This window comes from Salvelinus fontinalis, chromosome 10 (assembly GCF_029448725.1).
Source record: "Salvelinus fontinalis isolate EN_2023a chromosome 10, ASM2944872v1, whole genome shotgun sequence".
NCBI lineage: Eukaryota > Metazoa > Chordata > Actinopteri > Salmoniformes > Salmonidae > Salvelinus > Salvelinus fontinalis.
In genome coordinates, this window is record NC_074674.1 from 36597986 (window position 1) to 36624681 (window position 26696).

At 42.0% G+C, this 26696-nt stretch overlaps 1 protein-coding gene across 1 annotated transcript in view; it reads left to right on the top strand.

The window, feature by feature from the left end:
• Positions 1-26696, top strand: part of brinp1 (bone morphogenetic protein/retinoic acid inducible neural-specific 1) — a 139814-nt gene that overhangs the window by 100243 nt on the left and 12875 nt on the right. The window contains exon 6 of the mRNA XM_055936740.1: positions 24820-25056. Coding sequence (XP_055792715.1) covers positions 24820-25056 — 237 coding nt within the window. The remainder of the gene's footprint in view (positions 1-24819; positions 25057-26696) is intronic.

A 26696-nucleotide genomic window follows, 5' to 3' on the forward strand; every position in this document is an offset into this window, starting at 1 on the left:
TTTAAGCAAATATTAGCATTGTAGCTCTTATCCCGGGACTGTGACTGTGTGAAATCACCTCCCCAGACAGCCTATTGTGTGTATTTACATTCATATTGCACTGTACAGCTTTACCTAAGGATTGGGGATCAATGAAATGGGGTAAGTCTACTCGTTTCCCAACATCCTCCTTGGAGTTATCAGACTAACAAAACATCCACGTAGTATTGTTTTTCCTCGGGAATAGTGTTTGATACACATTGGTTGACAATAAATGTGGCTCAATTCATAGTTGTTTCAGAGTATCGCAATAAGAGCTGCCATGCTACTGTTGTCTGGGTGTCTTTGAGTAGACTGATACCCCATGTCATTGATCCACAATCCATAGGTAAGGCTGTACAGTGAAATAAGTATGCCCCAATGCAATTCTAAAGCATAATGCATCCAGTGCGATTTCAGCAGATTTGTGAAATTAACAAATTATTGTTTTTGTTGATTTTATATAATAACATTTCAACCTCGTTTAGCATGATCTATTCAATTATGGCATAATTCTACTATGTGCATCACTGTCAATGACATACTTTTATTTTGAAGGCTAATCGCAAAGTCCACTATTGTGGCTAATCCTTATTGTGGCTATACAGTTGAATTCGGAAATTTACATACACCTTAGCCAAATACATTTAAACTCAGTTTTTCACAATTCCAGAAATGTAATACAATTACAAATTCCCTGTCTTATGTCAGTTAGGATCACCACTTTTTTTTAAGAATATGAAATGTCAGAATAATAGTAGGGAGAATGATTTATTTCAGCTTCTATTTCTTTCATCACATTCCCAGTGGGTCAGAAGTTTACATACACTCAATTAGTATTTGGTAGCATTGCCTTTAAATTGTTTAACTTGGTCAAACGTTTCGGGTAGCCTTCCACAAGCTTCCCACACACAATAAGTTGGGTGAATTTTGGCCCATTCCTCCTGACAGAGCTGGTGTAACTGAGTCAGGTTTGTAGGCCTCCTTGCTCGCACACGCTTTTTCAGTTCTGCCCACACATTTTCTATAGGATTGAGGTCAGGGCTTTGTGATGGCCATTCCAATACCTTGACTTACTTTGTTGTCCTACAGCCATTTTGCCACAACTTTGGAAGAATGCTTGGGGTCATTGTCCATTTGGAAGACCCATTTGCGACCAAAATGTAACTTCCTGACTGATGTCTTGAGATGTTGCTTCAATATATCCATCTAATTTTTGTTCCTCATGATGCCATCTATTTTGTGAAGTGCACCTGTCCCTCCTGCAGCTAAACACTCCCACAACATGATGCTGCTACTCCCGTGCTTCACGGTTGGGATGGTGTTCTTCGGCTTGCAAGCCTCCCTCTTTTCCCTCCAAATATAATGATGGTCATTATGGCCAAACCGTTCTATTTTTGTTTTATCAGACCAGAGGAAATTTCTCCAAAATATGATCTTTGTCCACATGTGCAGTTGCAAACCGTAGTCTGGCTTTTCTATGGCAGTTTTGGAGTAGTGGCTTCTTCCTTGCTGAGCGGCCTTTTAGTTTATGTCGATATAGGACTCGCTGTACTGTGGATGTAGATACTTTTGTACCTGTTCCTTCAGCCTCTTTACACGGTCTTTTGCTGTTGTTCTGGGATTGAGTTGCACTTTTCACACCAAAGTACGTTCATCTTTAGGAGACAGAACACGTCTCCTTCCTGAGCCGTATGACGGATGTGGTCCCATGGTGTTTATACTTGCTTACTATTGTTTGTACAGACGAACGTGGTACTTTCAGGCGTTTGGAAATTGCTCTCAAGGATGAACCAGACTTGTGGAGGTCTACAATTTTTTTTCTGAGGTCTTGGCTGATTTCTTTAGATTTTCCCATGATGTCAAGTAATGACACACTGAGTTTGACGGTAGGCCTTGAAATACATCCACAGGTACACCTCCAATTGACTCAAATGATGTCAATTAGCCTATCAGAAGCTTCTAAAGCCATGACATAATTTTCTGGATTTTTCCAAGCTGTTTAAAGGCACAGTCAACTTAGTGTGTGTACACGTCTGACCCACTGGAATTGTGATACATTGAATTATAAGGGAAATCATCTGTCTGTAAGCAATTGTTGGAAAAATTACTTGTGTCATGCACAACGTAGATGTCCTAACCGACTTGCCAAAACTATAGTTTGTTAACAAGAAATTTGTGGAGTGGTTGAAAAACGAGTTTTAATGACTCCAACCTAGGTGTAAAACCTAACCTAAACTTACGACTTCAACTGTAGATGGGTCCGACCACCATTAATCAAATAAGAACTGTCTAGGGTTATTTTAGATGATGACACCTAGCTATATAGTTAGCTAGCTAACTATAGCTACTGAAACAGATTGTTGTTTTGCTATGTTTTTGGGGAAGAACATTGCTTGCATCCATGAACTAGCCATCTTTTTTATGACCAGCACTGTTGGTGTTTGAGACAATTTTACCAGCATCATAGCATACATAGATGAATCGTTGTGACAATTGAAATAGGAGGGATAGTGTAATCAATGTGTATTAACTACATAAAAAATGTATGAACGCATTAGATTATTATGTGACGTGTAGTCATATTCAGGACTTGATTGGTCAACAAGCTTATTTGACACGTCAAATAGTGTTATTTGACATGTGTCTTTTTTGACATGCAAAGACCCAAACGGTGTTCCATAGAAATCTTGGTTGAGAATGAAACGACTGAATAAACGAACAACGTAACAGCACAGCAAGTAAAATAAATCGTTTTTGATGATGTTTTACTGGTAATGGGGACAAATGTAAATGCCAAAAAAATTACTTTTTGCTCAGTGTGATGTGTGTGTGTGTGTAACTTCTTTTAAACTAGGCAAGTCAGTTAAGAACAAATTCTTATTTACAATGACGGCCTACCCCGGCCAAACCCCGACGACGCTGGGCCAACTGTGCGCTGCCCTATGGGACTCCCAATCACGGCCGATGTGATACAGCCTGGATTCGAACCAGGGACTGTAGTGACGCCTCTTGCACTGAGATGCAGTGCCTTATACCGCTGCATCCATGTGTGTGTGTGTGCTAACTATTTAACTGTACTAGAAAGCTTAAAAGGCCACAACATTTTTTAATATCGGTTATCGGTATCGTTTTTGGCAAGGAATATATCGGATATCGGTATCGGCCAAAAATGTCATATAGGTGCATCACTTTCTAAAATGCTGTCAGTTACACTTTAAGTGTGTTTTGGAGTGCATAGATTGCATAACACCAGTGGTGAAATGATAGAGATGGTGAGATGATGGTTTCAATCTCACAGAAAGGGCCACCTCTGTCCTGTAGCATCATTCCAGCCAGACAACGTTCACTTTATTTACAAGTGGATTACGAAAGGTCACTTTGAGGGAGTTGAAGGAATTGTTGTTTGCCATTAACAAAATGGACTTCAAATGATTATCTCTGTTCTACAGATTATACTGCAGGCAATATAATTTATGAAAGCTGTAGGGTGGAAAAAATAGAACAACAATTATATGATTACTAAAATACATAATTAAAGGGAGGGATGAAGAATTACAAGGACACTCATTTATATTACGTTATTTACATCCAGGGACACTCAGAAAAATATAGTTCTGCAGAGCAGGTATTACTGCACTGTTGGAGCTAGGAACACAATCATTTAGCTACACCTGCAATAACATCTGCTAAATATGTGTATGCGAACAACAACATTTTATTTTATTTTGATTTGACATACAGTGCATTCTGAAAGTATTCAGACCCCTTGACTTTTTCCACATTTGGTACGTTACAGTCTTATTCTAAAATGTATAAAATATTTTTTTCCTCATCAATTTTCACAGAATACCCAAAATGTGAAAACTGTTTAAAAAAAAAATGTTTTAGGAAAGTATTCAGACTTTTTGCTATGAGACTCGAAATAGAGCTCAGGTGCATCTTGTTTCACTTGATCATCCTTCGCGATGTTTCGACAACTTGATTGGAGTCTACCTGTGGTAAATTCAATTGATTGGTCTTGATTTGGAAAGGCACACACCTCTCTATATGAGGTCCCACATTTGACAGTGCATGTCAGAGCAAAACACAAGCCATGAGGTCGAAGGAATTATCCGTAGAGCTCTGAGACAGGATTGAGGCACAGATCTGGGGAAGGGTACCAAAGCATGTCTGCAGCGTTGAAGGTCCCCAAGACCACAGTGGACTCCATTATTCTTAAATGGAAGAAGTTTGGAAACACCAAGACTCTTCCTAGAGCTGCCCACCCGGCCAAACTGAGCAATCGGACGGGAAGGGCCCTGGTCAGGGAGGTGACCAAGAACCCAATGGTCACCCAATGGTCACTCAAAAATGCAATACTTTCCGAATGCACTGTATATCAGACGGTCTTTGTTCTGGGTACGTTTAATTAACACTTTCCATGTGTCTCCTTCTCAAATTTCCCTTGACCTTTTAGACAATTATAGAAAGAACAAAAGTGGTGACATTTAAAATGTGAAGAGATCACATCTGGCAACAGTATGATATCACTATAGTGCTAACTAAAGGAGCTTTTAAAGGTTCAAAACAGTATGTAAGATGTCCTGCTTTTCTATGGTCATGTCAGTTAATGATATCTTGATATTGGAATATATAGCTCCATATTTTGAATAGAATGTTGAATAAACAGTTTATCCTGCCCAGGTCAATTCACCAGGATGTATAGCCTATAGTGCATGGAGTTTTTCCTAATCAGGCCCAGTGCTCAGACAAAACAGCTGGCCAAAGTCCCATACTCAGTATTGTACACTAGTTGGCTGTTTACACTGTTCGTGTGAAGAGATTTCAGATGAAGACCCATCAACTGTCAGTCAGGCCTTGCTGGGTGAGACATAAGCACTGTTGCTATCCCAGGGCCCTTGCTCTGACTTGGGCTCAGCAGGCTGGAGCTCAGCATCCTCTCCAAGGTCAGAACCAGAGGGCATACTGGGGTAGAAGAGATCATTACCTCCACAGCGGAGATGTGGGGAGAGGCCTGCTGCTGAATCTCAATATTGTGTCTTTGGGAAGGCCCTGCAGGAGCCAAGTCCCTGCACACGGTGGGGGGTTAACTGAGAGTTAGGGCCAGAGAATGGATCATTGTCCAGGCACAGCGTGTCCCAGAGATGGAGGTCAGGAGGGAGGAGATGAGCCGTGCTGAGTGGGCCTGTGTTTTTCTTTTCTTTTTTTCTATCTATATCTATATCTCTTTCAATTTTTATTTTTATTTTTCCTCTATTTATTTTTTTTCTCTTACACTTTTGTTCTCTATAACTCACTTTCTTTCACTCTCTTACTCAGTTTTTGTCTCTTTCACCAGCTATATCTTTCATTCTCTTTCACTATTTTTCTATCGTTCTTTCTCTATCACTCTGCTATCAGTGGCAGTTGTGTCTGTTGCTAGGGGATGCCAGCTCTTGGAACATAGTTAATGGTACTGGTGGTTTGCCACTACTGTGAATCAAAAGTGGATGGATTCCATTACTTTTGAGAGCTTTCAAGTGCTTCTTTGACATTTGCAGATTATGAATCATAATTATTGATACAATACTTAGTTTTTAGTGAGTATATTTTTTATAAACCTTGAATAAGCTTCAATAACATTTTTGTTAGGTAAACAACCAGAGTCTTGAGTCATGTTCACCTGACATGCACAGCCTTAAGAGATGAAAAAAGTGAACTGTAATCCCAGTGTATCAAACTAACTTAATTTCTAGCAGTATCTTCAGTTTACCGAGTGTGAAGTCGTGACAACCATTGTTCAATACCATTCAGTTACACATGAGTCTTTGGCCTTTTTTCAAACCTCACCATTCAATGCATTTGAACAAATTAGGACTAGGGATGCAGCCTCTCTCTATTACTATTCATAGTCACATTGGTGAGGACAAGCTGCAGTAATGGCAAATCCACTACATTTCCTTCCTTTTAATTACACTTGTGAATCACTTTCATTTTTCTACTTCGCACACTCTAGTCTTGGCACTATATCTACCTGAATGTATACAAAATCAACACAGAAAGAACTAACCATTCTCCATTACCTCTGTTTAGATTGAATCACATTGGGAACTTATACCAAGTGCACCCTGGATAACTAACAGTCTTTTTACTTCCCCTTTGGATCAGAACAACAGAGATACATTATGGAAAGAGCTTCAGAGGAATACGCCTGAAATTGTTTAAACCAGCCATGATACTCAATGCAGCAAGTTTTGCAACCAATTTGAGAAGAACAGTGAGCTTAGTCATGGGCGCATTTTCTCCTTTGACATTTGACTAGAACGCCTAAATAACAACATGTTCAAAGGAAGATGCTTTTCTGGCCCTGCTTCTTGTGAGCCGGTGGCTGGCAACCACAGATAACATAGACAGGTGCTATAACAATCAGCTCCCAATGCTTGGATATTTCCTCTGTTTCACTTAGATTTAGATTCAAATGCTGCGACGGAATCTGACATCAAGGGAGCTACCTATCAAAGCAACCAGACTCTTTTCTCTCCCCACAAGCGGAATTGCTCAAAGTAATGGGGCAAACTGAGTGATGCGTTCTTTTTTCCCCGCCTTTCTGACAACCCTCAGAATTTGAGATGACACAGGAACACATTTTTGCATTAGACCTCTTGCGTGACTTACTTCAAGCTTTGCTGGACCATGCAAAGGCCTAGTTCATTGAGAAGTGTGGCCTATAATGTTTATAGCGCATATTCATGCATACTTGAATACATGGAAAAAATGGTATAAGGACAACTCAATGGTATCATGCCTCATCATCCTTACCTCAATCCAACCTCAAATCTTTATACCAAAGCTTTTTTCATTTTTGGAATAAACACTTCCTCTGCTTTCCCTTTGGATTTTGTCAAATCTAACTGATTAAATACAGTATACTTTTTATCCATTCTGGTCTGCCACTTCCGTAGCACTCTGCTTTATTCTTGTAAAGATTTTCTATAATTAGTGAGTAAACACACTATCCTTTAAATCCTCATTAATTAATTTTTATCTTCTCTTTAACACACCGACCTGACTAACCCTGGGATATTGGTTTGTTCTCAGACATAGTACTTTGTATCTCCGTAGGCAACTATAAATAATGCCACTCCATCAAGGACAGTGAGAATTAAGTGATGGTGGGAATTAACAAGTTGTAGTTAAACGGTCAAGTCTTTTGTCACTTATTCATGGATTCGGCCTGCATCTCCCATGAAGAATGGCGTAGGCAGGGCGGTCGAGGACTTCAGTGGGTTCCTACCTCCCACCTACTCCCTGAACCATCTCCCAGGCCACAATCACCCCCGATATGGCCGTCATAAATTAGCTGCAAAACAAAAGCAAAGTAATTATCTTTCTTTCCCTCTTGCTTTCTCCTTCCAGGAGCCATGGAGCCCATCTTGGAAGATTTATGAATATGTTAGAATAGCCTGAGCCAACAGATTTCAAAGTGGTGAAGTGAAAATAAATGAAGCAGGCCTGTAGGTAATTCATCTGTAGTGATGGATTAGATGGTCATCGCTGTGCTGCTTGATTCGTGTCTTTTTTAAAGCAGTTGTAAAGATTTAGGAAACAAACAAACAAACATACCAAAAGTGTAAACGTGTTTGATGACAGAGTTGTCAGATTAATTAGGACGCTTAAGTACATTAGCAAGGAAATTGACGTTGCCATGGAAACATATTATATTATGCAGATAGAAGAATACAGACATTCTCTCCTGTAGCCTTTCTCTTTTATCTCTCTGCCCCTCTTTCTCTTTTTTCTTCTCCTATATCTCTTTTATCTATCTCTTTTCACACACCCGAACTCACTCACACACACACACACACACACACACACACACACACACACACACACACACACACACACACACACACACACACACACACACACACACACACACACACACACACACACACACACACACACACACACACACACACACACACACACACACACACACACACACACAAGATCATAAGACAAATCATGCAAATGATAAAATCCTAATGCAATTTGGAGAGCATGCCGTACAGTCTACTGATGTTAGCTATTAATGTGGCGTATTGAGCTGCCTCTTGGTATTGCAGCTGCATCTTGAACTGAGGAATTATTATCTTTATAAAAGTATACTTGCTTGGCTCTAGATAACCAATAATACCGGATCATTTTGAAGATGGATAGCTGCACTCTTTATTTCACCTCTCTACACCGCCGTGCCCGGCTACCTGATGAAATCTCTCCACACTGACCTCAGGGTCAACTCTCAATTGGAGGTGGTCAATCCAGAGTGAGTTTCCACTTGGGCTGGCAGGACCATAAATCAGTTATTTCTTTCCTCTCCGGCAGCTTTAGGCCCCTCTGTGTCAGCATGCAGCAGCACCCATGGATCAGTTGGGCTGCCATGCTAGCTGCCTCCTTTCACCTCCCAGCCATGGACTCACTTTCTTGTCTCCCATCGATTGGGATTTTGTTTTTCTGATTTAAGGGTGCTCATTTTTGACAGGTCAATATTACCTAGCTTCAACTTTTTACGGCCACTGTCGTCAATGGAATTTTAAGTGCCTCTAAAAAGGTTTGATATTTATGTCTCTCTGCAGCACTAGCAACCTCAAAATAGCTATAGATTATGTATTGATTTGAGCTTTGAAACCCTGCTATGTATTAATGTTCGGATTTTAATAGATATGTTGGTTTTGGCAACATAATTACAATAAGTGCATCAATTACCCGAACGAAAGAAGCAGGGCGTTAATATAAATATTATGATCAAAGTCTAGCTCATTCAGCCTCACTTTTTCTATGTGATGTTGAAATTTGAATTAGTGACACTTTCAGAGTAGTTGTATCTGTCTACAGCCGAGATGGAAATGTTGGAGCTTGCACGCATCAGTGTCACACCTCTCTGGCTTGGTGCCTTTAAGGATGCTTGTCGAATATGTGATTTGTGGCTTTTAATCCGGAAAGTGTGTGTGATATTAGCTGAAGATCCCACCAGCCGAGCTCCTGCTTGCGCTGCTGTGCACAGGAACACATGGCTGCATGCGTTCAATTCTACTGGTGCATGTGACTGAGCAGCTTGTCCACTCTCACACTGCAGCACACACACTGCAGCACACCAACAAACAAACACATTTCCAATTCCACTGTTTGAAAACATATCTTTGCACAGTTGATGACTAGTCCTCGGAGACATTTCTATCACATAGTTGCAGATTGTGTAGGGACAATCATTTGATACCACCAGTACAACAAGCACTATGTTTTTGACACCGTCTGCAGGCGCTACTATTACAAAAACTCATAAAAGTACTACTGTTAATAAATCAATAACATTATTGTCCCCACTGTAGTCATGGTGTTGTTTTGGTACAGAAGAAGAAAAAAGTAATCATGGGTTTAGTATTGCCCTGACTCACCATGTGTCTCTGTGTCCAGTGTTCAGCACCATTGGCAAAATTTCAGCACCATGGACAGCTAATATTGTGCTCCCCCGCCTGATTGAATCCTACAATTGTTGCAAAGTACAATTTCTGCCTTGCCCCTTCTGAGCAGGTGGTCGTTGGCCTGAATGCCAGGCTTTTACAGTGATTACGACAGCCTCTCTCATTATTCTTTGAGAAAAGAGATAAATTATTCGATTTCTCTGTATCAACCAACGATGTATGTAAACCGTGGATTGCTCCTGCTATGCATTGGCCATTGAAAGGCTTTGAAGCCACAAAGTCAGCCATTTTGGCACTCTTCAGTAGCAGCAGGTCTCCATAAGAATGATTGGATTTCTACATTATTTCAATAAAATTTCAAGGACAGAATTAGAATTTTTTATTTAAGTATGTTTTTGGTTGTAGCGGGGGCAGTAACATTAGTTATCTAAAATCCCCTGATCTAGTGTATATATAAATCATTGGTATCTACCCGTTGTTGCTTCAGTAAATATGGGACTGGGCCACCACAATCCTTCTACTATATGAAACCCAAGCATTATTGGGGAGTGCATTCTAGGTAAATACATTAGTATGAATGCTTTTCTCCAGATAAACTCTGGCAGTGCTCTATTGTTCCACTAGTCTAGGTGTTTGCATAATGTATTCCGGTATTCATAAAAATGAAATAAAATCCAGTAGTCTACTTGAGAGATTAGGTAGGTAATGCATCATGCATTTTGATGATTTTCTCAAAATGAAACCAGTGATTTAATTTAAGTGTTTGGAAGATATCAAGGGCAAGATGCAAAACATTATTCCTATTTATTCATTCTTAAATGAGGTTGTCACTCTCCAGCTAAATAATCTGCTGCACCAGCAGTCCTGTTTTACAACACAAGAGAGCTCCTAGCTTGTACCGCACAGACAACACTGTGGATAATCTGCCCAGAACAGACATAGAAACGCTTTAGCCATTTAAATGCTAAGTAAGGCATAGCCAGAACCGTAAAAAGCTGCTTTCTAAAAGATGAGGATGTCTACAGACAGAACGTGAAAAGCTGTATTAAAAAATGTAAATGACTAGTTACATTAGCTGTACTGTAGAATCCTAGATTGATCTGAACTAAGCGGGCACACAAAGCAGAGGAGTAACAGTTACGGTCTTAGCACCACCTTGCGGCACCTTTGATTACGAAGGACATGGGGCAAGCCTGTGATGAGGAAAAAGAGGCAGATTTTCAGTTTAGAGGTCTTCATGTTTTATGCGGTACTAACAGGAGCCAGTGTTATTTAATGCCCCATTCAAAGTAATGCACTTTATTGCACCAATGGATTAGGTAATGATTATTTTGCGAATTTGCTGCCACACAATGGTCAATTAATCTTTGATGAAACTGTAGCTTATGAGGCGAAGTGTGGCATCACTAGGAGTGGTGTGCGTTGCCAAGGAGCCGTGAACGCTCGGCCGTCGCCCACACTAGCTCATCCATCAGCATACCAAAATAGAACTCTGGGAGAAAGAGCTGGAACGAGACAGCAAGTGTCATGGGCACAGGACACTTTTCTGCATTCATGGGTCGCTTTTTAGCATTCATGAAAGCTGAGTCCTGCCACAGTGTATGCATGTTATACGTGAAGGAAATACTTTAGCCTATGATGTATGCAATCAGATTAGCTGGCGTTCAAGGTTCTATTTATTAGTGGCAGAGTGAGGCAGAGGGGTTGCTGTGAATTATGTGCACTGACAGAGCATGAAGTTGGAGGTTATCAAATGGTGGCAAAGGAATTCTGATATTTGCCTCCATTTTATTGGCGACTCTTTAGGGATCCACTGTTAAACTCCCTGATGTGCTGCCTCTCCGGCATCGGATGGTTTGTAGTGCTGTGGAAAAATTATACGGCACTCATTTACCTATAAACATATACTGGAATCAGACTAAATGTTTCAGAGTGGCACCCTTTAAATCATAAAATAAGTTGTTTTACCTAAACAGGATTCCTCTTCTTTTATTTAACCTTTTTTTAACCAGGCAAGTCAGTTAAGAACAAATTCTTATTTACATTGACGGCCTACCACGACCAAACCCAGACAACACTGGGTCAATTGTGCACCGCCCTATGGGACTACCAATCACTGTCGGTTGTGATACAGCCTGGAATCGAACCAGAGTTTGTGGTGACGCCTCTAGCACTGAGACGCAGTGTCTTAGACCGCTGTGCCACTCGGGATCCCTAAAAACATTTTTCCTGAGGACATAGACAAATGGGTTTGGTATGAGCTAAACATGTCTCCACTGCAAGATATTTTGATATTCCCCAAATGGGCACAAACGTCAATTCAACGTCTATTCCATATTGGTTCAATGTCATTTAATTGAAATTAAGTGGAAAAAAGTATTGAATCAACTAAAGTCATTACACTGATTTTGCTCCCTTTTCATTTTGAAGTAGAAGAAACCATCAGATGGGGTAGTTATGACTGAAGAGGAGGAGAGAGAGATTAATTACATAACTACAGAACAATAATTGTTGGAAAAACTATCAAGTCGACAACCCAAAAAGTCCTGTGGTGCTGATGGTATTTTAAATGAAATGATCAAATACAGACCACAAATTCAAATGGGCTATACTCAAACTCTTCAACATTATCTTCACTGAAGGTATTTCCCCCCGATATTTGGAACAAAGGATTGATCAAACCAATCTATATAAACTGAGACAAATTTGATCCAAATAATTACAGAGAAATTTGCGTTAACAGCAAAGTTAAATTCTCTGCAGTATCATAAATAGCAGACCACTACATTTCCTTGATGAACACTACATCCTGAGCAGAATAGAGCAGAATTGGGCCAATACCCTTTCCTTATTCGAATTGAAACAAGAGTCATCAAATTTGACAACCATCTAAAAACAAGCGACCCCGAAACATTGTCACATAGCCCTACAATGTCAAGAGATTAAAAAGAGAAGAGTCTGTCACGCCCTGACCTTAGTTATCTTTGTTTTCTTTATTATTTTGATTAGGTCAGAGTGTGACGAGGGTGGTATGTGTGTTTTGTCTTGTCTAGGGTTTTTGTATATCAATGGGGTTTTGGTATTGTCTAGGTAAATGTAGGTCTATGGTGGCCTGAATTGGTTCCCAATCAGAGACAGCTGTTTATCATTGTCTCTGATTGGGGATCCTATTTTGGTTGCCATTTTCCATTTTGGTTTGGTGGGTTATTGTCTATGTGTAGTTGCCTGTTTCAGCACTCGTTGTTTATAGCTTCACGTTCGTTTTGTTATTTTGTTTAGTGTTTCTTCGTTTAATTAAAGAGTATGTATTCATATCACGCTGCGCCTTGGTCTCCTCCTTACGACGAACGTGACAGAATAACCCACCAAACAAGGACCAAGCAGCGTGAGAAGGGGGGAACAGCGCTTAACCTGTCTAGGATCAGCGTGGCGCTAGCGGCACACCCCCCCCCCCCCCACTGAAAAACCAGTGCCGCGAAATTCAAAAAAAATATTTTTTTAAAATATTTAACTTTCACACATTAAAGTCCAATACAGCTAATGAAAGACACAGATCTTATGAATCCAGTCAACATTTCCGATTTTTAAAATGTTTTACAGGGAAGACACAATATGTAAAGATGTACATCTATTACCTAAAAACACATTAGCATATTCCACCATCTTTTATTTGTCCACCAACACCAGTAGCCATCACCAATTCGGCTAAACTAAGATATTTATAGCCCCTAACCAACAAAAAAACTCATTAGATGACAGTCTGATAACATATTTATGGTATGGGATAGGTTTTGTTAGAAAAAAGTGCATATTTCAGGTATATGGCATAGTTTACAATTGCACCCACCATCACAAATGGACTAGAATAATTACAATGAGCAACGTGTTTACCTAACTACTAATCATCAAACATTTCGTAAAAATACACAGCATACACGAATCGAAAGACACAGATCCTGTGAATACAGACAATATTTCAGATTTTCTAAGTGTCTTACAGCGAAAACACAATAAATCGTTATATTAGCTTAGCACATAGCAATTAGCAGCCCAGCATTGATTCTAGCCAAAGTGAGCGATAAAAGTCAACATCGCCAAAAGATATTAATTTTTTCACTAACCTTCTCAGAATTCTTCCGATGACACTCCTGTAACATCACATTACAACATGCATATACAGTTTGATCGAAAATGTTTATATTTAGCCACCAAAATCATGGTTAGACAATGTGAAATGTAACTCAGCTGGTCAGAATTTGTCCTTGCGCCACTTAGACAGTGATCTACTCTTATACATAAATACTCATAAACGTGACTAAAAAATATAGGGTGGACAGGGATTGATAGACAATTTAATTCTTAATACAATTGCGTTATTACATTTTTTAATTTATCCTTACTTTTCAATACAGTTTGCGCCAAGCGAAGCTACGTCAAAAAACATGGCGTCCTAAGCCACTAAAATGTTTCGACAGAAACACGATTTATCATAATAAAAATGTCCTACCTTGAGCTGTTCTTCCATCAGTATCTTGGGCAAAGGATCCTTTCTTGGGAGAAATCGTCTTTTGGTGGAAAGCTGTCCTCTTGCCATGTGGAAATGTCAACTACGTTCGGGATGAACTGAAAAGCGTTCCCAACTTTTCACATCGTTGCAAAAATAAATGTCCCAAAATCGCACTAAACGGATATAAATTGCTATAAAACGCTTTAAATTAACTACTTTGTGATGTTTGTAACTCCTATAACGAGTGAAAAGATGACCGGAGAAATATAACAGGCTAAACTAATGCTTGGAACAGGAGAGGGTCGGTGTCTTCCACGCGCGTTACGCAGCAAGAAAAGACTTGCTAGCTAAAGGTTTTTTTCATTTGTAGTGCCTGTGAACGAGCAATCGAGCCCGTTGGAATCGTCATCACGTAAAGGCATCCAGGGGAAGACGTAAGAAGTGTCCGTATAGTCATAGCAACGACAGTGCCCGTTTAAATGACTTCAGAAAAGTGGCCAACGTTTCTCAAATCTGACTCCATGTCAGGGAAATTGCTGTAGAATGGGCTCTGTTCCACTTAGAGACAAAATTTCAACTCCTATAGAAACTATAGACTGTTTTCTATCCAATAATAATAATAATATGCATATTGTACGATCAAGGATTTTGTGGGAAGCCGTTTAAAAAATTAGCCACATTAGCATAAATAGTCTAAACAGCGCCCCCATGGGGAAATGGACTTGGGAGGAAATACTGGATGGAGCAGGACCCTGGACACAGTTGAGGGAGTATCGACTTTCTAAAGAGGAGATAGAGGCAGCGAAAGCAGAACGGCGATACTACAAGGAGAAGTACCGGAGAATAGAGGGACGGCAACGATATGAGGGTACACGGCTTGCACGGAAGCCCGAGAGGCAGACCCAATAATGTTTTTTGGGGGGGGAACACGAGGAGATTGGCTGAGTCAGGTAGGAGACCTGAGCCAACTTCCCGTGCTTACCGTGGGGAGCGTGTTACTGGTCAGGCACCGTGTTATGCGGTGGAGCGCACGGTGTCTCCAGTGCGCTATTCTAGCCCGGTGCACTCTATTCCAGTTCCTCGCATTGGTCGGGCTAGAATGGGCATCCAGCCAGGAATGAGGGTCAGGTCTACACTTGTGTCAGGTCTACACTCCAGACCTCCAGTACACCTCCACAGTCCAGTACGTCCTGTGCCTGCTTCCCGCACTCGCCCTGAGGTGGGTGTCACCAGCCCAGTACCACCAGTGCCAACACCACGCACCAGGCTTCCAGTGCGCCTCCAGAGTCCAGTACGTCCTGTTCCTCCTCCCCGCACTCGCCCTGACGTGCGTGTCCCCAGCCCGGTACCACCAGTTCCGGCACAACGCACCAGGCCTCCAGTGCGCCTCCAGGGTCCAGTATGCCCTGTTCCTGCTCCTCGCACTCACCCTGAGGTGCGTGTCCTCAGCCCGGTACCACCAGTTCCGGCACCAGGCCTACAGTGCGCCTCGGCAGTCCAGAGCGTCCGGCGACAGTACCCAGCCTAGAGCATCCGGCGACAGTACCCAGTCCAGAGCGTCCGGCGACAGTACCCAGTCCAGAGCTTCCGGCGACAGTACCCAGTCCAGAGCTTCCGGCGACAGTACCCAGTCCAGAGCGTCCGGCGACAGTACCCAGTCCAGAGCTTCCGGCGACAGTACCCAGTCCAGAGCTTCCGGCGACAGTACCCAGTCCAGAGCTTCCGGCGACAGTACCCAGTCCAGAGTGTCCGGCGACAGTTCACAGACCGGAACCTCCAATGACGGGCCACAGACTGGAACCTCCAACGACGGGCCACCGTCCGGAACCTCCAATTACGGGCCACCGTCCGGAACCTCCAACAGCTGGTCACAGTCCGGAACCTCCTACGGCTGGTCACAGTCCGGAACCTCCAGAGACGGGCCACAGTCCAGAGCCTCCAGCGACGATCCCCAGTCCGGAGCCTCCAGCGACGATCCACAGTCCGGAGCCTCCAGCGACGATCCACAGTCCGGAGCCTCCAGCGACGATCCACAGTCCGGAGCCTCCAGCGACGATCCACAGTCCGGAGCCTCCAGCGACGATCCCCAGTCCGGAGCCTCCAGCGACGATCCCCAGTCCGGAGCCTCCAGCGACGATCCCCAGTCCGGAGCCTCCAGCGACGATCCCCAGTCCGGAGCCTCCAGCGACGATCCCCAATCTGGAGCCTCCAGCGACGATCCCCAATCCGGAGCCTCCAGCGACGATCCCCAGTCCGGAGCCTCCAGCGACGATCCCCAGTCCGGAGCCTCCAGCGACGGTCTCCAGCCTGGGGTCTCCAGCGACGGTCCCCAGTCCAGAACATCTGACAATGATCCACGCAGCGAGGGTCCCCAGCCCGGGGCCTATGGCGAGGATCCGCAGTTCAGAGCCTCCGACGATGATCCACGGGTCTGTGCTACAAGAGCGGACTCAGTGTTAAGAAGGGGGGCGGCGTCCAGAACCAGAGCCTCAACCAAGGTTACATTTCCACCCATACCCTCCCATATAGGTTTAGGTTTGCGTCCGGGAGTCCGCACCTTTGGGGGGGGGGGGGGGATACTGTCACGCCCTGACCTTAGTTATCTTTGTTTTCTTTATTATTTTGGTTAGGTCAGGGTGTGACGAGGGTGGTATGTGTGTTTTTGTCATGTCTAGGGGTTTTTGTATATCTATGGGGTTTTGGTATTGTCTAGGTAAATGTAGATCTATGATGGCCTGAATTGGTTCCCAATCAGAGACAGCTGTTTATCGTTGTCTCTGATTGGGGATCCTATTTAGGTTGGCATTTTCCATTTTGGTTTGGTGGGTTATTGTCAATGTGTAGTTGCCTGTTTCAGCACTCGTTGTTTATAGCTTCACGTTCATTTTGTTTAGTGTTTCTTCGTTTAATTAAAGTGTATGTATTCATATCACGCTGCGCCTTGGTCTCCTCCTTACGACGAACGTGACAGAGTCCCTTCAACCAGCTGGTTTTGAGGCTCAGTTCATTAATCCAAACCAACCCCTCAGGACAGCACTCAGAGAATCTGGCCCAGCCAAATTATGATAAAGCAACAAAAAAAATATCACCTGTCGGAAGACACCACAAGAAATCTACGTCAACTTCAATGCTATTTGGCTCTAAACAGACAGTACACGGTGGCAGACTATCTGACCACTGTGACAGGTAGAAAACCGATGAACACTGACTAGGTACAGACTCAGTGAGCACAGCCTGGCCATAGAGACTGGTTGTCACAGGCAAACCTGGCTGCCCAGAGAGGACAGGTTGTGCTCACTCTGCCCCCGGGAAGAGGTAGAGACAGAGCTGCATTTCTTATTATATTGTGAAAAATACATAGACCTAAGATAATCTTTCTTTCCCAAAATGATCATTCAATACAACTAATTTGAAACTATAAATTATTAAGAAAAAAATTAATATTTATTAGGTGAAAAGCCAAAATTTCCACAACCTGAGGGACGGGCAGTGTACATTACAATGTAATGTCAATAATATTTCGCCGTTTTGTTCTGGGTGTCTTACCATACCATGTGGCTTTTGTCATGTTGAGACTGGCCTACTACTATTGCTTTAATGTATTATTATCATTAATATTGTTGTAGTTGCTGTTAATGGTAATACCATTTCCACTAGTACTATAACTATCATTATTGATGCCTTATGGCTGTTGGTTAAACCACTGTTGCTATATGTGTACTTTGACATTGTAATTGAATTGAGAGAGAGAGAGAGAAATGGGTACGGGACTGAGAGAGAGCAGTGTGCTAGAGAGGAGTCTGAGAGACAGAGAAAAAGTACACACTGAGCGCAGATGTCAGTTCAACGTCTTGTTTTGATTTACAGATTAGTCGTCATCCATACTGAGAAGGCATCATCGAATGTGCAATCAAGCTTGTTCCCCACTATTCGTACATTTTTGCAGAGTTTGTTCTACATACTACATTTTCAAAATGTCACATATTATACAACTTAAGATTTTTTCATAAATACCAGTAGAGGCTCCTCAGAGGAGTAAGGGGAGGACCATACGAGTTGAAACATTAAAAAAGGTATCCTTTTTTGATGGAACTATACTAAATATATTGACGTCACCAAATAATTAATTAAAACATACTGTTTTGCAATGAAGGTCTACAGTAGCCTCAACAGCACTCTGTAAGTTAGCACCATGGTGTAGCCAGAGGACAACTAGTTTCCGTCCTCCTCGGGGTACATTGACTTCAATACAAAACCTCGGAGGCTCATGCTTTTCACCCCCTTCCATATATTTACTGTCACAGATTCCCAAAGTACTGCTGCCCTTCCGTGCACCAGGTCCGGAGGTCTACGTCACCGGACTCTAGGCATCAATGAACTGTCTCATTACACACACCTGATTCCAATTCCCCTCATTAGTAATTGTATATATGTGACCGCTGTTAACAATTGTCTTGTCAGTTATTATTATTTAACTAGGCAAGTCAGTTAAGAACAAATTCTTATTTACAATGACAGCCTACCAGGGAACAGAATGACAGATGTTTACCTTTTCAGCTCGGGGATTCGATCCAGCAACCTTTTGGTTACTGGCCCAATGCTCTAACCAATAGGCTACTTGCCACCCCATTGTTCCCATGTCCGTTGGTCTTGTGAGTACCTGTGCTTTGTTATTTCGCCTTTCGTGCTGCGTGTATTGTGCAATTGTTATTACGGGTCTCGTCCTGTGTATTGTTGTGCATTTGTTATTACGGGTCTCGCACCGAGTAGTGTATTGCGGGTCTCGTCCCGTGTATTTATTAGAGGTTTTACCTATCTCTTTTGTTTTAGGTTACATCCCTGTGTTGAAAGCATAATCTACAGATAGCTAGCACTGCAGTGCATAAAATGTGCTGAGTGGTTGACTCAAAGAGAGAGAAAGACAATAGCTGAATAGTTTTGAACAAATTAATTTATTCAAAAATGAAGGTGAAGCAGTAGAGCGAGAGAGAAGGAGATATTTCATTGTATATTTTTTTCAGTTTCACTTATGCTTGTTAATGCAGCTAATTTATCCTACTCAACAACCTGACTCAAACAGAGATTCATTATATTTATGTTAGCTAGCAGGCTATGGCTATCCAACACTTCCAATTCAAGGTAAGCTTTCGGTTTTATGTGTGTTACCACCAGGGCCTGCCAGGTTACTGCTAAACTGCTCGCTGTGTACTACTGTCTGATTGTACACATGGATTGGATTGTAGGTTTACTAATGCGTTAGTTCTAGTAGCTATGTTGACTATGACGTTAGCTAATAGGGTGACAACAATGTAGGCTGTGTGTAGTGGTTATGTTATGAATGTTTTGCTTGGAGAGTTTTGTTGGCCTGGTCAATGAAGTCCACAAGCGAAGGCAAAATGTGAGAGAAGGAGAGCATGAAGATGTGATGATATTGTCTGTATGGCTACTAGGAAAGTGAACTCTGTGTGCGGGTGATCAGGGGTGTGTGTAATCATTTCGCCAGTTCTGTTGCAAAATATTTCTTAAATGGAAGCAAAGGGAACGAAACGGGATGGACCTATCTGAATTTGTCCAATAAAAACTTTTGCTTTAGTTACACAATGTAACTTGTTGCAACTGTTTTGTACTAATATATGCACCCTAGATCAGCTAGATGCTGGCAAGAGTGTGCAAGGCGGTACTGAATGTGTCACTGTCTGTCACCTTGATTAATCCAATTTGTCTCTCGACCTGTGCACCTATGTTATAAACTTTCATTTGTAGGCTAGGTTGTAGCATCCCTCATGATGGGTATAGGGCAAATTTGAGTATCATGTAGTAGCCTAGACCTATCAATGTTACATTGACCTTGGTGAATGGGAATATGGATAACAGACAGTCATCCAATATTCTGTAATAAAAATATGGCCATGCTCATCAAAAAAAAGGTTCTCCCTAATCTTAAACGTCACCGACCGCCACTGATATATACAGTATATACCGTACATACACTTCATATACACTGAGTATACAAAACAATAAGGAAACCTGCTCTTTCCATGACATAAACTGACCGGGTGAATCCAGGTGAAAGCTATGATCGCTTATTGATTTTAAATCCACTTCAATCAGTGTAGATGAAGGGGAGGAGAAAATGGTGGTGTTTCTAATGTTTGGTATACTCAGTGTATACCCAGAAAGCCTACTATTTGGAACGCAAGTATGGGTATTCTGACACGGCCAGAGAGTAATGTAATTGTGCTGAGCAGTGACAATGGCCGTGTCCAAATACCCATACTAGCGAACTACATACTTAAACTGCATACTCATTTTGGAGTTTGATCTAGTATAATTTACTCAACTTTTCAGACTCAAGTGTTTGACAAAAACTGATAAACTGATACATTGACACATTGTACCAAAATGAATGAATGCCGGGAGTTTGATGACACATTCGAAGTACTATTTTCTAAATGTCACATACTATAAAACATTCTTTCTTCGCAAACTATTTAGTACGCTAGTATGGGTACTCGGACACGGCCAGTGTCTGTGAGTCCTGCAGTCTGGCCAGTAATGCTGTAATATCTACAGGAGAATAAGAGGCCCTGGTGCTTGCAGGGTGTATAAGGGAGCTGAGGCACCCACTGTTATTGTGCACTCGGCCGCTGGCACTGCCTCTGTCAGCGAGTGGCGTCGATCCGTGAACTTGCCATCTGGATTCCCCCACAAATCACATTAAAGTTTCAGGCCCAGGAATACATCAAGCTAAATGAATATTGGCTCCGGGGGCCGCAGACAGGCCTGATGGAGAAAAAGCCCTTCGCAATCCAACTCTTTGTGGTTAGATATGATCCATTCATCCCTCCCTCCCTCTCTCCCTTTCTCATCTACCCCTGATGGGCACTGGGACTGATGAGGTGGACAGACAGAATAGTGAATGGAGTATTCTGTCACAGAGGGAATACAAAGCAAGGTTACACAGTGGAAGTAAATGTGGTGAGCATACTGAGACATAGAGCAGAGGGGAAAGGGAAAGGTGGACAACCTACTGTTGTCAGTTGCACAACTGAATGCATTAAACTAAAATGTGTCTTCCATATTTAACCCAAACCCTCTGAATCAGAGAGGTGCGGGGGGCTGCCTTAAACGACATTCATGTCATCGGCGCCTGGGGAGCAGTTGTTGTTGAGGGTGAACTGTCTTGCTCAATGGCAGAACGGCACATTTTTCCACCTTGCTGGCTCGGGGATTCAAACCAAGGACCTTTGGGTTACTGGCCCAATGCTATTAACCGCTAGAAATCTGTGTATGCCTACTACTGACAGACTTCGGGTCGAAACATTGCGCTCAGTAAAACTATGGGAGTGTTCAACAGTGTGCATGTACACTATCTATCTTTCTTTCATGCATCTGCACTACTCTCATAGAGCTAGGTTGCACATAGGTAGTAATTGAACTGTAGTAACCTAACTTAGAGATGCACATGGTTTCAGTTATTAGTCAGGTAACATGAAAGGAAAAGGATTAGTTAGTATTATAAGGAAACCCACCCACATCTAGGTTTAATTCTTCACAATCTTTGGTTGCAAAAGATGAACTTTGATAAGTACACTTTGGGATATAGCTTCATGTATTAGGCTCATATCACTTTGGATCTTAAGACCTTCATTTACTTTGAAGCCACCCACCAGTTTTCAGTTTAGCTTTTCTTGTGGATTTAATGAACGGCATAATCATATTGATTCTCCTGCTGTTTATTTTCTGGCAAGATATCGTTAGATACAAAAATGGGTAAAAGTAGATGGCTGCACTGCACAACATCTATTTGCATTTAATTTTGTGATTTTGAAGCCGGGTTTTCACGTTTGGGTAAAAAGCAAGTATGGGAACATAATTAGTACAATCACTCAACAGCACAATAACACATTACGTTATGGTCTCAGTTGCATATTTGCAGAGGCACTGTTTGCACTAACATCAAAGCTATTAAGATTAAATTGCCTTGCCAAGATGTGGTTTCATATGAGGAAGCAAAATCTATTTCATTTTTTCCAATCCAATGGCTTGTATTGCCATGGATTTATTTCCAGCAATGAAGAGAAAGGGTTTTGACTTAGCTGTCAGAGCTTCTCTTCTATTAGATCCCTTGGGTGAGATATGGACGTGCTGGAAACTGAAAAGTATAAATACCTTGTCAGTTTTAAGTGTGAAGAAGTGCTTTCAGGCCAACCAACTTCCAGGTTACTAACGCTACGTCACTACTAACATAAGAGGCAATTATCTATTAGCAGCATGTTGCCGAAACGTATGCATACGCACGCACGCACGCACGCACGCACGCACGCACGCACGCACACACACACGCACACACAGGGAATAAATTACTGCTGTGTTAAATAAAACAAGACACAACAAGACAGCAGCCATCAATCACTGTTCCATTTTGTCACATCATGAGTTGACCTCTGGAGAAAGACAGCTCAAAGTCAAACATGGGCAAACTTTTAAACCAACTATAAACGCTGTTCAAAACTCATCAATGACGTTCATGATCAGAATCTGTCAAAAGTGCAACCTGCAAACCCCATCGGGGGCTTTCCTTATTGTTATAATTTGAGGTATACTGTATTGGTTTGAAGGTATAGACATGCAAAAGAGTATTAATGTACGTCCATCTCCTATGAGGTGATGTAGTGCCACTACATCACCTCATAGGAATGCTTTTCCAACAGTCTTGAAGGAGTTCCCACATATGTTGGCTGCTTTTCCTTCACTCTGCGGTCCAAATCATCCCAAACCATCTCAATTGGGTTGAGGTCAGGTGATTGTGGAGGCCAGGTCATCTGATGCAGCACTCCATCACTCTCCTTGGTCAAATAGCCCTTACACAGCCTGGAGGTGTATTTTGGGACATTGTCCTGTTGAAAAACAAATGATAGTCCCACTAAGTGCAAACCAGATTGGATGGCGTATCGCTGCATAATGCTGTGGTAGCCATGCTGGTTAAGTGTGCCTTGAATTCGAAATAAATCCCTTACAGTGTCACCAGCAAAGCACCACCACACCTCCTCCTCCATGCTTCACGGTGGGAACCACACATGTGGAGATCCTCCGTTCTACTTTGCGTCTCACAAGACACGGCGGTTGGAACCAAAAATCTCAAATTTGAACTCATCAGACCAAAAGACAGATTTCCACCGGTCTAATGTCCATTGCTCGTGTTTCTTGGCCCAGGCAAATCTCTTCTTCTTACTGGTGTCCTTTAGTAGTGATTTCTTTGCAGCAATTCAACCATGAAGGCCTGATTCACACAGTCTCCTCTAAACAGTTGATGTTGAGATGTGTCTGTTACTTGAACTCTGTGAAGCATTTATTTGGGCTGCAATTTCTGAAGCTGGTAACACTAATGAACTTATCCTCTGAAGCAGAGATAACTCTGGGTCTTCCTTTCCCGTGGCTGTACTCATGAGAGCCAGTTGTATCATAGCGCGTGATGGTTTTTGCGACTGCACTTGAAGAAACTTGAAAAGTTCTTGAAATGTTCCAGATGAACTGACCTTCATGTTTTAAAGTAATGATGTGCTGTCATTTCTCTTTGCTTATTTGAGCTGTTCTTGCCATAATATGGTCTTGGTATTTTACCAAATAGGGCTATCTTCTGTATACCACCCCTACCTTGTCACAACACAACTGATTGTCCTATGGCTAGAAAGACGCTTGTTCAGGCCACTTTTCTCTCTGTAATTGATTATGGTGACTTGTTGTATATGCATGCAGTCTCCTCCATCTTACAGAGACTGGACTCTGTTTATCATGCAGCCTTCTCTGTCTTACAGAGACTGTACTCTTTATCATGGATCCTTGCGCTTTATTGCAAATGCCAAGCCACTCACCCACCATTGCACATTGTACCAAATGGTAGGTTGGGCCTCACGTTATATGCGCAGAAAGATACATTTGTATGTGTTCATCTACAAAGCCCTTTTGGGTAAACTCCCTCTTTAACTCTGTAGTCTGGTCTCCTTCAGCACCAGCAGTTACCATACCCGGTCTGCTAGGTGGTTGCTACTTAAAGTCCCCAGGACATTCACAGTATTAGGCAAGACTGCCTTCTCTTCTTGTGCACCAGACGCATGGAATAATCTACAATCCATGCTTCATCTAGATATGTTAGTGCCACTGAATGAATTTCAAATATTGATGGGAGACTCTGTTACAGAGGAGTGTAAATGCTTTTTTTAGGCTGGATCATGCTGTTGTATTGTTGTATGTTTTCATTCTGTAATGTATTGATTGTTGCTGCCTTCTTGACCAGGTCTGCCTTGAAAAAGAGACTCTGGGTCTCAATGGGCTTTTCCTGGTTAAATATAGGTTAAATAAATAAATAAATGCATTAGGAAGGAAAGAAATTCCACAAATTAACTTTTATCAAGGCACACCTGCTAATTTAAATGCATTGCAGGTGACTACCTCATGAAGCAGTTTGAGAGAATGCCAAGAGTGTGCAAAGCTGTCATCAAGACAAAGGGTGGCTACTTTGAAGAATCTCAAATATAACATATTATGGTTAACACTTTTTTGGTTACTACATGATTCCATATGTGTTATTTAATAGTTTTGATGTCTTCACTATTATTATACAATGTAGGAAATTGTAAAAATAAAGAAAAACAATTGAATGAGTAGGTGTGTCCAAACTTTTGACTGGTACTGTATCCTCAAAACATATCTTTACTGATATCTTCACTGACACATCTCTGCTGGTCAAACATTCAGTTCAAATACAATTTTTTACCAACCTCCCCTTTCAAAACAGTGTCATAGAAATGATTTCCCTTTGTGTTCCAGGTCTCCAGGTCATCTTTCCAGAGTACCTCCAGGAGAAGTTTGTTCAGTCGGCTCTGAGCTACATCATGTGTAATGGGGAGGGGGAGTACGTCTGCCGGAACAGCCAGTGTATCTGCATGTGTGCTGACGAGTACCCACAATGCAACTGTCCTATCACCGACATTCAGATCATGGAGAACACCCTGCTTGGGCAGGCGGAGTCCTGGGCCACCTCTTACAAGGACTTTGAGAACTCAGGTAAGCAGGGAAGGATATGATGGCAAATTCTAGTTTACTGAAAGTCTTGTTAGATTACTGTACAGTCTACTATAGTTTTGTTCAGCCATGTGTCTTCGTCCACAAACACTAAGGTTGTGGTAAGTGATGTTACTGTTGAGTAATGTATTTAGTAATTTATTGTTATTTTACAGCAATTTATTGTTATTGTAGCCCCTTCCATCAACTATATTCCTAAAGTAAGGAATAAACTAAGATATTTGCCTTAGATACAGGTTAAATTAACTAATATAACAAGAAAGAGGATAAGAAATAATAAGGATAGCCCATGACTTAGCTCCTCTCTTGTCTTCCCTCTTTGGTTTGCGTAGAGGCCAATTATGACTATAGGACCATTTGCATATGGACCTCAGCTAGGCACTAATGACCGGTCTGAAGCCAGGGCTACTTCCACTGATCTGTCCTCAAACAGAACACCAGATGCAGGTCTTTACAGCATCCAATATCCACAGCAAACAGTGATATAATGGTATATCCACTGACAGTCAGCTCTAAATTCAGCTGTTTTTTATTCAGGTGTCGTCATTTTACGTGAGTCACCTTCCATAGAATACACCACATAACGCGTGCATGTTAACTTCTTGGAGCCAATTTGCAATAAAGTGTGGTATGAATAATTCAGCAGCCCATTTTAACGCCTTCTGTTTTAGAAGAAGGCACTAGCAGTTAATTGTAACAGTCAATTCTCTCTACCACCCTCAGCCAGGTTTCACTAAGCATGCCACAGGCTAAATGTGTGTGAGGAGCAATTGTCACTCAGTCACATAGGGAAGCCACCCACCATGCAATCAGTACAGAACCATGCATGAACCCAAGGGTGAAACAATAACTTCTGTAGATTTTCAATGCGGCATTAATGTGAGATGAACCCACTGTATTAAACAGTTTGCAACATAGAACATGCGACCTTGTAAGATGTGTGTGTGTGTGTGTGTGTGTGTGTGTGTGTGTGTGTGTGTGTGTGTGTGTGTGTGTGTGTGTGTGTGTGTGTGTGTGTGTGTGTGTGTGTGTGTGTGTGTGTGTACACGTGTGTGTACATTTGTGCGTGTGTACGTGCGCTCGTGTGTGTACATGAGCTTGTATACACATGTGTGTATGTCTGTGAGCCTTTGTGTGTTGAACATGTGTCTCGAGCAGCAAGCAATTCTTCAAAATGGATGGCATCATTATAAAACCGTTACAATTAAAACGCAATCTGCATCGTTTCAGTTGGTGAAACCCCATCAACAAGCCACCATATTCCACATGCCTAGCGAATGACCCATATAGCGGGCGGTTATGTCTGGCCACACACATATTCACACACATACTCAGTCACATCCCCTGTCCCATCCCCTACTGATCAAGTCAGAATAGTAAAGTACAGAGGATGGTCCAGGATACTCCCAAAGGGAGTCGCTCAGTATCCACCTGACGGGGCTCATACTTATGTATTATTAACAAGTAATAAAAGGAGACAAATAAACCCTGACAGCCATACATATATATTATAGAGGACACAAACTGAGTTTGAGTCACTCAAGGTCATTGGCTGCTGAAGAGATTTCTAAGATGAAGTGCATACAGTATCAGATAGACATTTTTAAAATAATAAAACGGTG